General features: G+C 41.5%; 1 protein-coding gene across 3 annotated transcripts; it reads right to left on the reverse strand.

Moving 5' to 3' along the window:
- Window positions 1-10: 10 nt before the first annotated feature.
- LOC146697909 (phosphatidylinositol-3-phosphatase SAC1-B-like) lies at window positions 11-10,711 on the reverse strand. 3 transcript variants are annotated; one of them, XM_085472833.1, is made up of 12 exons: window positions 10,308-10,710; window positions 9,809-9,906; window positions 8,448-8,522; window positions 8,214-8,341; window positions 6,597-6,746; window positions 4,168-4,227; window positions 3,420-3,453; window positions 2,953-3,054; window positions 1,564-1,649; window positions 460-546; window positions 305-373; window positions 11-170 (listed from the first exon to the last, which is right to left on the reverse strand). In XM_085472833.1, exons 1-12 carry the CDS (start codon window positions 10,334-10,336, stop codon window positions 87-89), a joined length of 1,002 nt encoding a protein of 333 aa, XP_085328959.1. In that variant the 5' UTR covers window positions 10,337-10,710; the 3' UTR covers window positions 11-86. The 3 variants fall into 3 exon arrangements, with proteins under 3 accessions (XP_085328959.1, XP_085328958.1, XP_085328960.1); XM_085472832.1 differs by having other exon boundaries at window positions 9,809-10,711; XM_085472834.1 differs by having other exon boundaries at window positions 106-170; window positions 500-546; window positions 9,809-10,711.
- Window positions 10,712-12,671: the final 1,960 nt, after the last annotated feature.

Genomic DNA, 12,671 nt, shown 5'->3' on the forward strand with positions numbered 1-12,671 from the left:
AAAAGCGAGGCTTTAATTACCTGAGGAAAGCAGGATGTCGAGTAAATGCCAGACAGATGAAGCCTGAGGCTGAATTAGTGGTAATCTTACTTGATCAAGCCATTACCCAAGTTTGTGACCATGTTGTCGAATGCCAGCTCCAACGGCTTTTCTGAGCCTTTTTGGTTTATCTGTGAAAGAACAGAACAAATAAAACAAACGATTGCATATGGGTATGTGTGGGTTTGCTGTTATTTCATTTGACTGTGAGGTTATATCATGGTCTTGTAAATGCAAAAATCAGTAGCTAACGGATTGTTCTCACCAAGTTCAAAGTGACTTGTCTTCCATAGAGGATGATCTGGGAGTCAAAGTGTCTCTGGAATCCGTCCAGCTACGACAAAAACAGGAAGATTTCAGAAATGAAGATAAACAACAGGTATTTGTTTTTTCACTTGAATCTGCATGTAAAGAACTTACATGGTTGACTGTTTTGCTGATCTGTGGTTTTGGTTTGTACCTGAGATTAGGCCTTTGGGACCAGTAGAAGGGGATGGAGCCTCTGGTCTGCAAACACACCATTAACAACGAGAATTTGAAATCAGAGGAGAGACCCAGAGAAGGCAGAGTTTCTGAAGCGTGTCTACAGGATGAGCCCATGAAGCTCTTGGTCGCTCAAAAAGACCCAACTGTGGAGACATGTATGGCTTGAGATATTAACTTTAATAGATTAAGCTATACATCCATACGTTACATTAAACCAGCGCCTGTGTGAAAATAGCTGAAATATCCAAACAACATGAAGGGTCCCATATTTGATCAAACACATTGTCCCTACTATGTAACTCGCATGTTAGGTAACCCAATGACACACATTCCAGTACAGTCCACTGTCTCCGAGGTTTAGATGGGGCCTTGTCCGTGATCCAGTTCAAAAGGACGCACTTGCTTGCACAGATGTTAACAGCCTGTAAAGCTGCTTTTCTAATCTCCCCGATTTTGTCATTCGGAGCAGCAAACACGACGGGTTCAGCGGCAGCAGAGATCTGATCCAGGTCACACTTTATGAACAATACTGCTGTATTTTTCTGCATGAGCACAGACAGTGAGTGAGGTTGTCCACCTCTATTTTACACTTAGGGCAGAGTAAGGCCTGAGTTATATACGTGGGCTCGGTGTGAGACTTGCATTTGGACTGCTTTTACTTCATTGCACTCAGATATTTAGCATTCTCCCAGACTTGGTCCCAGGTGCCTTTGCAGTGATTTAGATGTTAATCTGTTGAATTTCTGAACACGATTTGTCTTCAATCATCCAGGTAAGTAAATGCCACACTCGCTCACAGGTCACCTGATGAAACGCTTCGTCCAGATGAACAGAATCAACTTTTTGGAATTTTTCTGTTTCTTCATCTTTTTACATTGTTTTTAGAGTAAACTTTTTTGCACCCTGGGAAGCCAACAGACTGAAGGAAGCTTTTGGACCCATGTTCCTTCACTTACTGACCATTTTCCTATTTGCTATCGTTGGTCTGAACGGCAGATTTCATGTAATCTCTGCTGGAGCACTAAGTGTTTGGCTCACCTGAACAAAAGAAGCCTTTGCACCGTTGTACTGCACTATCTGCTCTGTTTCCACATAGTTAGCAGCGTGTCCTTCTGAATCAATGCCTACAACAAAAACACACAAACACACACAAAAACTGTTGACAAACTCGGTTATCTGAATCCTTCAAAGTCATGAGGAGCTGATTAGCTTGTCACTGACTTGAGGTGCAAACGCACTGACTCCACTATGTTCAAATGACTCGTGCGCTCGCTGCATGTACCCACCTGCAGTTAAGCAACGTGTGCGCTGGGCCACTTGAACAGGTGGAGCCAGGCTGTGTCTGCTACACTGCTCAGGTGGATAGTATGTGTCAAACACAGCAGGATCCTCCCAGAACAACAATATCCTTTCTGTAAATTCTTCTAATCTTTTTAGTGTTGTTATAAAAACAGAAGAAAATACCACAAAATGCATTTACTGAGAACATTTCTTCAGAGACATAAAGCAGCCAGAACATTCGGTCAAGGCTGGTTTCTAGAATCGATTCGATTTGAATCTGGGAAATTTTGCCTCAGACAGTCAGAAATATTATAACTCAGATCAGCACATTTACATCTTTTTGTATCTATAAAAAGGAAGCTGACACTTTCCAGACTTTATCAAAGGTGTGAGCGTCACAGCAGAGGCCTTTGTGTCAAAGCAGCTGAAGATAAAACAGAAAAACATGAAGGAGATTTTCCTGTTCTGGGATTTTATAAAAGTATTCTGCAGTCGATCAAAAACGAAAGAAAACCATTAATCAACAATGAACATCACCTCTGACGTTACAGCGGTTTGATTAGAGACACGGCGTTTTGCATTTTGTATAATTTTAAAAAGTTTACATTTGTTCAGAAGCCTGTTGAACGGCAGAAATTAGGTTTTCTTAGTAAAAGGAAAAAACAGCGGCTGACAGCCTGTAAACAACGTAGACTTGTGCGTAACAAGCAAGCGAATTTTATCCTGGTGGAAGCAAAACAGCAAAAGTCAGAGTGAATCCATGACGATGTTTATGTGAAGCTTAGTTTGGATCAATGTTGTTTGGAGAGAGATAAACTAACAGCTTCAGAATCAGCGCAAAAAGGGCGTGAACATAAAGCTCGACCCGCCGACACATCAGAGTCAGCGAGCTTTCAGCCCCGACCGTGTCCGTGGCGTCGGTGAGAAAGTCACAGCTCACTGATTCTGATCCGTCGGCGGGGCCGCGCTGTGTGTGTTGATATTTTGTGAGGTTTCACCTGAGATTCTGGCGTTTTGGGCAAAATAAATTCATATTAAAAAAATCTGGATTTTAATGACTCGATATCACGTTATCCAAGCGAGAATCGATTTTAATCGATGAATCGATCATCAAAACCCAGCCCTAGCTCAAAGGACATAAATTACCTCGGACATAGTAGCGGACCCCTGCTCTGAAACAGCTCCTCCTGGAGATAACGCTCCACTCAAACACCTTTCCACTGATGCAGCTCGACTTCACAGTGATGACTGATTAGCACGTGTTAAGGACACAACAGTGCTGACAGGAAACATCACCACATGTAGGGATATGATATTAAAGACTCATTGAGTATGAAACATTTGTAAGGTTTACTCAAGTTTAGTCTAGTGGTGCGAAACATCTACACTGCGGTACATTTTTAAACAACGTCCTCTGGATGTTTTTATTGTTATGTTATTACTCATCTGATAGTTTTCTGTCAAGAAGAAGAAAAAAGTGCTCCAGCAATCACAACAAAGCATTTAGAGCGCACAGACCAGTCTGCTTCAGTGGTCATTAAATGACACCGTCCAGTTCCACTTTCACAGGTAACATGAAAGCTGCCATTCACTAAGGAAACAGGAAAGGATACAGCCGTGGACAACAGGAAACACAAACATGTGCAGCTGTGAAAGGAGAGCAGCGGTAAATGTTTCTATGTACAGCAGCAGAATATTTAAACATGTTGAAATGAAACTGTCTGCTACAGGCGGACCTTCTCCACAGTTACACATATTTTGGAAAATGAAAAATGGACGGTGAGCTCAGCAGCTTTGCTTCTGTATAGAACTGCAGGAGACAAACTTATTAGCTGAAGCCGTTTTGCAGCTACACATCTGCTGTTTTTATTTTTCCCGATGACACGATTCACTGAAAACAGCATCAACTCCTTAAGTCGTCTCGCCGACTGACTTGAACATTTCAAAGTTTCCATGACACAAGCTCCTTGGTTACGTTGGCTACATGTACCATCGTTTTCCTGCTAAATCGTAAAATGTTGCTGGAGTGAATTCACCCTGGTGCCTCTGGCAGCAGGTAAATGATCAGTACATTAGGAATTTTCATCAGATGAGAGGGTGCTGGAGCTCATCATCCTACCTTGTTTTGTGCCACACTTTTCCTCACTCCATCACTTTGATGGTTGATGTTTTCCTCATCAAGTCATAGAAATGCTTCTAGTGTGTTTTGGATTACTGCAGCCTTGCCTCTCTTCTTTTCTTAATTGCTCACAATGAAACAAACTCTAGAGCCTTATGGACTGAAGGGATTTCCTTCACCATGCTAAATGTTTTCTTGTGCTTTTTATAATCTTCCTTACTCACTAAATAATTGGATCTTACCTCTGGCTGTGCTATGAATTCTCTCAACAAGTGTCCGTTCCACACAAATCGCTGATCTGCCTGAAACAAGAACAGATACAGAATTGCAAATCAAGCCGAAGCTACTATTAACTGAGATAACGTACAGTCCTCTGTCCTAAACCACCCCGTTCTTTATATTTTGTTAAGAAAACAGGAAATAGGTGCAGCAATTTATTGAAACATATTCTAGCATAAATGATAACACAGCTCATACTGAGTTCTTACAGTCCTAACAAACTTGAAAGTCAATATTTGGTATGACCAGCTTGAGTTATCAACACAGTTTCAAGCCTCTTCAGCAGCTTCAGGAATGGGAGGCAGAGCCTTCAGTTTTCAGGCCCCTCTTCTGTGGAACCAGCTTCCAGTTTGGATTCAGGAGACAGACACTATCTCTACTTTCAAGATTAGGCTTCAAACTTTCCTTTTTGCTAAAGCATATAGTTAGGGCTGGACCAGGTGACCCTGAATCCTCCCTTAGTTATGCTGCAATAGACGTAGGCTGCCGGGGGATTCCCATGATGCACTGAGTTTTTCCTTTCCAGTCACCTTTCTCACTCACTATGTGTTAACAGACCTCTCTGCATTGAATCATATCTGTTATTACACAGCATGTCTTTAGCCTGTCTTCCTTCTCTCACCCCAACCAATCACAGCAGATGGCCCCGCCCCCCCCTGAGCCTGGTTCTTTCTTCCTGTTAAAAGGGAGTTTTTCCTTCCCACTGTCGCCAAAGTGCTGCTCATAGGGGCTCATATGATTGTTGGGTTTTTCTCTGTATGTATTATTGTAGGATCTACTGTACAATATAAAGCACCTTGAGGCGACTGTTGTTGTGATTTGGCGCTGTGTAAATAAAGTTGATTTGAGTAGTTCTCCAGGCATGTTGGAGAACATTCAGAGATCTTCTTTGGATGTTTTGCTGTCTTTTACACTGTTTACACTGCTTCAATAATGTTGAGGTCTGAGCTCCGAACAGTGTTATGTGAGGTTTTCAGGTATGATTCTCCTGGACTGGAAGCATGTTTGGGGTCAAATGTAAAATGCTGCTGTCAACAAGATGTTTTCCAGAAGTTCTTATATAGTGGAGCAAAATCTGATGGTGCTTTTCTTCATTCATAATGCCATTGATTTTGATAGCTGCAGACACTCACTGTTGGACCTCTCTTTAGACCTCTGAGTGCACAGCGATGATAATAAGAGCCAAATGTTTGGATTCATCACTTCATGAGACTTGTTGATTTTCAATCCTGTTCTCGTGTGATTCGGCATACCTCAGCATTTTCTCCCTGCTTCCCGTCCTTAACAATAAATTCTTGACAGCCACTCTGCTATCATTCCTGAGGAGGCTTTGATAAACAGGCTCAACTGACAATCCAGACGCATGTCTCATGTCCTGTGTCCAGGTCCTGTAGCTTTTACTCTTTCCTCTATTCGGCCTCTGATTTTTAAGAAGCACCAAACAGTATAGGTATGTTTAAGAGCTCTTTGGCAATCAACTTGTTGGTGCAAAAACATTAAACGGTGTTATCTTTGCCATATTCAAGTAGAAATGGGAACAAATGATGTTGTTTTATGATAGGCTGCCTAAACAGACTTTAAAACTTGTTCACTGCTTAGTTGCCTTTTTGTGTGTAGACACAACCCAGGTTCATGCCGTGAGTTAGGAGCCTGAACTATTGCTCAAGAGCACTTTCAACACAAAAAAAGAAAATCAGAGTCTGGCTCCTTGGAAGCAAAGTATATAGAATTTTGTTGGATTTCCATATTATGATCATTTATCGCTGTGTGTCCAACATGTTTAACCATGATTTGATGGTCTCACCCTACCCGAGGTCAGAGATACAAGCTCTCCAAAGTGCTGCTCATAGGGGCTCACATGATTGTTGGGTTTTTCTCTGTATCTATGAAGCGCCTTGAGGCGACTGTTGTTGTGATTTGGCGCTATATAAATAAAATTGAATTGAATCTTCCTCGCTCACACTTGAATGAATTAAACAAGTGCAGCGTTAAAAAGCTTAACTTTGCTGGTCAACACCCTGTTAGTGATAACTGGTACATGTGGAATTAGTGACTGAGACACGTCCATATTTTAACAAAAAACCAACCTCTAAACCAGGGGCCCCCAGGCCTCGAGGGCCGGTGTCCTGCAGGTCTTAGATGTGTCCTTGATCCACAGCTGATCTAAATGGCTAAATGACCTCCAGAGGCCTGGCAATGAACTAATCATGTGACTCAGGTGTGTTGACCCAGGGTGAGATCTAAGACGCCGGCCCTCGAGGCCTGGAGTTGGACACCCCTGCTCTAAACCATTATTGAAAAAAGAAGTGCTTCCAGCTAAGCCCTGAACTGCAGCCACACAGTCGTCCAAATACACAAACAGTTCAAAGACTTTACATCAGAAACATCTTACCCTCTCCAGAAGGCTCATCTCCTGAAACTCTGGGCTGGTGTTTGCCAGGCGCTGCAGAGTGTGTGTCAGATCATAGTCGGTTGCAAAGTAGAAACCGTCTGCATGAAGCATGCTGTTAATCATGGACAGGAAGGTCTTGTTGTCTTGCATCTGCAACAAGAAATAAATCCAGCAACAAAGCAAGAGATACACACGAGCCGACAATACAACCTGGGTGAAGCAGCTGTGATCTCTGCTTGAGCAATAATGTTTCACGTAAGGAACATCTGAACATGCGTACAAAGGCTACGTTCACACTGCAGGCCAAAGCACATCACCCTATGTGACCCGTATACGACCGTGCTGTGACAGTGTGAACGGCACGAATCCCATATTTTCAAATCGGACCTGGGTCACTTTCGTATGTGGTGCTGAATCCGATACATATCCGATGTTTTAGAAAGCGACTGCTGTTTGATGGTCATGTTGCATGAAATCTGTCTTTTACGCTGACACAAGACAGACGCCAATTATCAGCTCCGGAGAAGACAAGCGAGACAGCACGGCGGTAACTGGAGACGGAGCGAGTCAATGGACAGAAACTGAGGTTTTGGACTTGATTAGCATATGGACAGACAATTCTATTCAAGCTAAACTTGAAGGGTCGCATCGTAACCGGGCTGTGTTCGGGGTTAACTCTATGCTCAGACTACCAGTTGGGATTGTTACAAAGGAAATGAGCAATACGTTTTTTTACTTAAACATTTAAACATAATACAACACAAAGCAGAGCGCAGCAGCCAGTGCAAATCTTTGTTCACTGGAACAAGTTTAACTACTTTGAAGCTTAATATTCTAACGTGACATCGTTTTAACTCTGAACAATAAAACAATTTTTTTTTTTAATGGAGAGTTTATTGAACCATCTGACAAATTTGCTTAAAAAATTAATTCAATTAATTGAATTTTAACTTCAGGAACACTGTTCTGGGAGTGCACTAACTCTCCAAAGACACGCCCGTGGAGATCACTGGTGTCCATCAGTGAGAAAGATTATCCACACGCTCGTTCTCGATTCTTTCACAAACCATAATCATTACGGGTCAATCTTGTCGATTGGACGTCCCAGTAAATTTAACTTCCTGTCAGATTGTGCAATAGAGGAGATGTTGGGCCGTAGTACACAGCACAAACCAAACACATTAGCAAAAATACTTCAGGGGTCATTTGGATTTGTTTTCTATCCACAGGACACGGGGACCTGACAGGCACCGAGTGGACCATGAAGTCATGAGCATACCAAAGTATCTACCATCAAATGTGAGGCCAACACGTGTGCTCCACAGCAAAGCCTAGCTAAAACTGGGTCAACAGCACATCCATCTCAAGCTCAGCAGCAAATCTGTAGCACAATGGCTGAAAAAAGACAAGACGGTGATGCAGTTGCTGCATTTAAAGTTCAAAACTCTCTGGACTTTTAGATTTCTGTGTATAAACACGTGGCTGCAAACCTCAGTGAACTGAAGGAACTCTGTAAAGAAGACAAAAGTCCTCCACAATGATGTGTTTCCTTTGTGTTACTGCTGTTAAAGGTTGTTCTGCTAAATTCTACTAAGGCGCAGAATCAGAAGACACTACCTGGTTGTCTGTGAGGTGCAGTATTGTCTTTTTATAGGAGATTACGTCAAAGTCCAGAGCCTTCCACACAGCATGGCCCAGCAGATCTCCCACCTTCCTCTTCTTTGTGATGACAACCAGGTACATGCCTTCCAGAAAAAGGAGAAAGCAGAGCAAAAATGCACTGGATTATCCAACTTCCAATATTTCACAGTAGAATAATGTATCTCCATACTGTGTGCATGCTGATCTTACCTGCCACTAAGCGTATAGTTCCCATCAGTCCACATATTGGCCTGGTCTCAGCTGATGCAGGGACATCCTGTCTCACTGAGAAGGGCGACAGGGACACAACAATGGTTTTTATGGACACAGGAAATATATCTGTAACATCATCGAAGCTGGGATTATAACTAAGGAGGGCATCTATTATCGTTTCATGATCTACTCTCCAGACTTACTGCAGCCCAACAGAGAAAAGAAATCAACTGAAGATCAGAGAAAATCTTGGCACTCCCACAATTTCAGCCCACGCCAAAAAAGAAATAACAAAACAATAACAAATAAGAAGGAAAGTATCCTCAAACGTGTTTAACACTTAGCCACACATTGTCTTCAGAATCAAAATACTCTGTGGATGTTATGTGGTCAAATATCTTATGTATGCAAACGCGCGGTCCAACTTCTTATCTGGTGCACGTCTTTTATTTTGACAGCGAACGCGCACCACTTATGTGCAGCCCATTTATACAAGCGCTTTTAACTATGCTTTAAATCAAACATTCACACTCTGATGGATCAGAGAGCAACTTGGGGTTACTATCGTGCTCAAGGATGTTTAGCATGCAGACGGGAAATCTAAATCACTATCTGCCAAATCAACTAAATTTAATGGGAGATGTTTTTGTTTCGTTTTTTATAAGATCTAGAAAACATTTCCTATTTTAATGTTCACACAAAATACAGTTTAGCTAGATATACTGAAGTGTTACTTAAAGTGTCTTTCTTATTGTATTTTTATATGTTTTTATTGTACTTTTTATATTCCTGTTGTACAGCACTTTGTTTAATAAATTGCTTTATAAATAAACTATGGCTCAAATCAGAATCAGAATACTTTATTGATCTCTAGGGGAAATTAACAGTGCTCCAGTCCAAACAGTAACAAAAACAGACAATACAGGAAGTAAGAAATAGCACAATAAAAAGTGTCTATCAAGACTGGCAAAAAAATCTTTTGAATTTTATAAACTTTCTTTAATTCCATATTTAAATAACAATAAACTTAAATGCCATTTTGAGCTGCAGCTCAGCATGTGGAGCCGATCATCTGCTACCTGTGCTTCAGTCTACATGCCAAATATCCTTCAGCAAGGTAGCGACCCGGGCTGCAGTGTGACTGTTAGATGGAAAGCGCTTACACAGAAACAGCTGCGGGGTGAATGAGGCAGGTTGTGTAAAGTGCTCAGGCAGAGCAGAGCTGTCCATTCACCATAACGAGCAGAGGTTTTCTTTGGGCTTTTCATTAAAGGTTTAAATGGTCTCAGTCGTTTGTTTTCTTCTACATTTTTAGACAGCATCCCGACCTTTGGCAGGGGGCGTGTCCATTTGCTTACCTGTTAGAGTCATCTCAGTTGACACCCTGTCAATAGCCAGGACATCCACGGAGCCATCATCACAAGCTTCTATGTAAAACTTCTCTGGTGTGGTGCGCCTGATGCGAAAGACAAGACCCGGTTTAAAAGCCACCATGAGCCCGTGGGCAGCTCACATTAGCAGCGCTGAAGGAGCCGGTTACTGCTCTGGAACATGGCTCCATCACATCTTCTAACCTCGCTTAGAAGCTCAGTTACTAAGTTGCGTTTGCTCGCGTCCATATTTAAATGTGTTATTTAAATGTGATTAGAAACAACTGAAATTGTTTAAAAAAACAAAACAAGTTGGGATAAAACGAACGTTAGCGTCAGCTCCTCGACAATTAACGAGAAGCTGACGGAACGTAACTCAAACGTGTCGTTGTAGTTACACTCCTACTAAAGACGGGCACGCCTCTCCACGCAGCGTGGACCGTAAACCAGGCTGTGTGATGTTACTGTTTCGTTCTGCAGCACTTACAAGCTGAAACTCTGGAAGGTGTTCGCCATCTTTGCTCCCGAAATCTCAGTGACGTCAGGCTACTTCCGCCGTCAGCTGTGAGCGCGCGAGCGTTTGTTCCACCTGCAGCGTGAGCGAGCTCCACGTGCGGCCGGACACCGGAACAACACGGTTCTGTAGAACAATAAGCAGCATTGGTTAAAATGCCATCTTTACATTTCCAGTAAGGCGTTAATGTAACGCCTTACTTATGTAACGCGTTACTGGACTACATTTAGTTGTGTAGTTGCGTTACAAAAGTTCTTCAGGCGGATAGAAAGAAAAAACGTTTTGTCCTTCTGCACATCAGAGCAAAGCAGAAGCAAATTTTAATTTCTTTGTAATATTTTGAGCGTTAAGGAATAACAGAGACGGCTTCGACCTCAGCCATCGCTTAATTTCCGGAACTGGACATAAAGACACCGGCACAGCACTCAAAACACTGCTGCCCCCTGGTGGTCAAACCCGTGTGCACCAACTGTTACTTCATAATGTTCCTCCCCCTTTAACTGAAACTACTCTGTAGTTTAATTAGTAAATAAAATACCCATATAAAAACTTAACCTTATATATATAAATATAAAACAAACCCCACAAAATTTACTCAAATTTCACTCACTACTAATTAACCAGCCATCCGACAGACTTCACTATAACAGTAAAATCCTGTCAGCGCCCCTTCCTGTTATTATCAGTCTCTCATATGCTCCAGAGGTCTCCTGCTTCTTTTCTTTCCTTTTTTCCTTGAAAGTTTGCACCGCTCACCACTCTCAGGGGTGCAGCAGGCCTGTGTCTGTGTTCTTGACAAGTAATGCGGGACTTTGCCTCATGCTCAATGTCAGTCTCCATATGTGGCCACCACAGGTAACTTCTGGCCAGGCCCTTCACGCGGCTCATTCCCGACTGTGATGTAGCTGTTCCAGCATGGGGCAAGAACGCCGTTCTGGTATCACCGCCTTCATCTCATGAAACAAACGTATCAATGCCTTATGATCCATGATAATCATAAACATCCTGCCATACAAGTACTGATGGAGATACTGTACACCAAATATTACAGCTAATCCTTCTTTATCCGGCTCTGAGTAGTTCTTTTCTCCTACACTCAGTGTACGTGATACAGACACAGTGGGTTTCTCCTCACCATCTGGCATGCAGGGAGGACTCCAGTGCAGAAAGACACAATTTGTGTCCCAATGGCCGTTCCTATGGGAATAATTTATACTGGGACCTGGAGTGGAAGAGAATTTGACCTTTCCATCGAAATTCCTGTTAACCAACAAAGTAAAGAAAATGTCTTTTGAAATCATTCATCGTTTATACCCCACCAGAACTTTTCTTGTATAAAAAAGACGCTGATGTTAACGGTTCATTTTGTTACTGTCTCACTGCACTAATCTTTTGTGGACAGATTTTTGTACTTTTGTTGTTTCTTTTATTTATTCTGACTTCTCTCTCTGTTGTGGGAAATATTTTTTTGATTAATCTGCAAATAGGGCAAACACATTTTATTTGATTAATTTACTCATTTTACTGGCTAAAATTCACAGACTTCCATAATGTAAAAGCAATTAAAACTCTAAACCTATGCTCCTGTGATATCGTGTGATTCAACCCTTAGCCTGTGTCTAACTGTTAATAAATGTAACTCCCTGACAGTGTCTTTGGCTTATTTAACTGTTTGAGTTGCTAAAAAGTTTTGGTTTTTTTGTTAAACTTTATTTATCACATTTTAGACATACAGTTAGGTAGAACAGGAATCACATAAAAGATGACATTGTGGTGTTACAATGAGGAACAATGAGAGTGAAGGGACAGTGAGACTACAGTGAGTACAAAATAAAATCAATTAAGGGGAACATAAATAAACAAAAGTTTGCGAGAGCCAAAATCAAGTTTCAAACAGTTCCAGATGTTAACTTGAGAGCCTCGGTGTTCTTTGATGAGGAGATTGTCCTTATATATTGTGCGAGTTCTATTTTTAATACAAGAAGTTCAGGCTTTCTGCCGAGGACTTTGCTTTTGTGCATGTGAAGTTTTGCCAAAACTAACAAACATATTTATAAAGAAGAAAGCATCACTGTCCTTGTGTTTAAAATGATAACAGCCAAAGATAAAGTCCTTGTAGTATAACTGAAAATTAGGGAGAACAGTAATAAACTTGTGGAGGTCCTTCCAGAATTTACATGTACATGTACATTACTGGTACATTGTATCTCCTGAGGAACTCAGAGTAATTATATAAGAGTCCATCTTCTCTATTTAACTGACTAATCAAGATTATTAAACCAGTTATTTAAAAAAAGAGTTTTATTTTTATAAATAATATTGCAGTTATTCCAAATA

This window comes from Copadichromis virginalis, linkage group LG11 (assembly GCF_057382275.1).
Source record: "Copadichromis virginalis isolate Kocher_CV1m ecotype Utaka linkage group LG11, C_Virginalis_male_GT1.1, whole genome shotgun sequence".
NCBI classification, from domain to species: domain Eukaryota; kingdom Metazoa; phylum Chordata; class Actinopteri; order Cichliformes; family Cichlidae; genus Copadichromis; species Copadichromis virginalis.

What these genes read in the sequence shown, in the direction of transcription:
- LOC146697909 (XM_085472832.1), bottom strand. Translation starts at nt 9,944, where the DNA reads ATGGTGGCTTTTAAACCGGGTCTTGTCTTTCGCATCAGGCGCACCACA. An exon ending in TGCACCTCACAGACAACCAG is followed by an intron (nt 6,747 to 8,213) that starts GTAGTGTCTTCT and finishes TTCTTGTTGCAG; the next exon opens with ATGCAAGACAACAAGACCTT. An exon ending in TCAGCAAAACAGTCAACCAT is followed by an intron (nt 374 to 459) that starts GTAAGTTCTTTA and finishes TTTTTGTCGTAG; the next exon opens with CTGGACGGATTCCAGAGACA.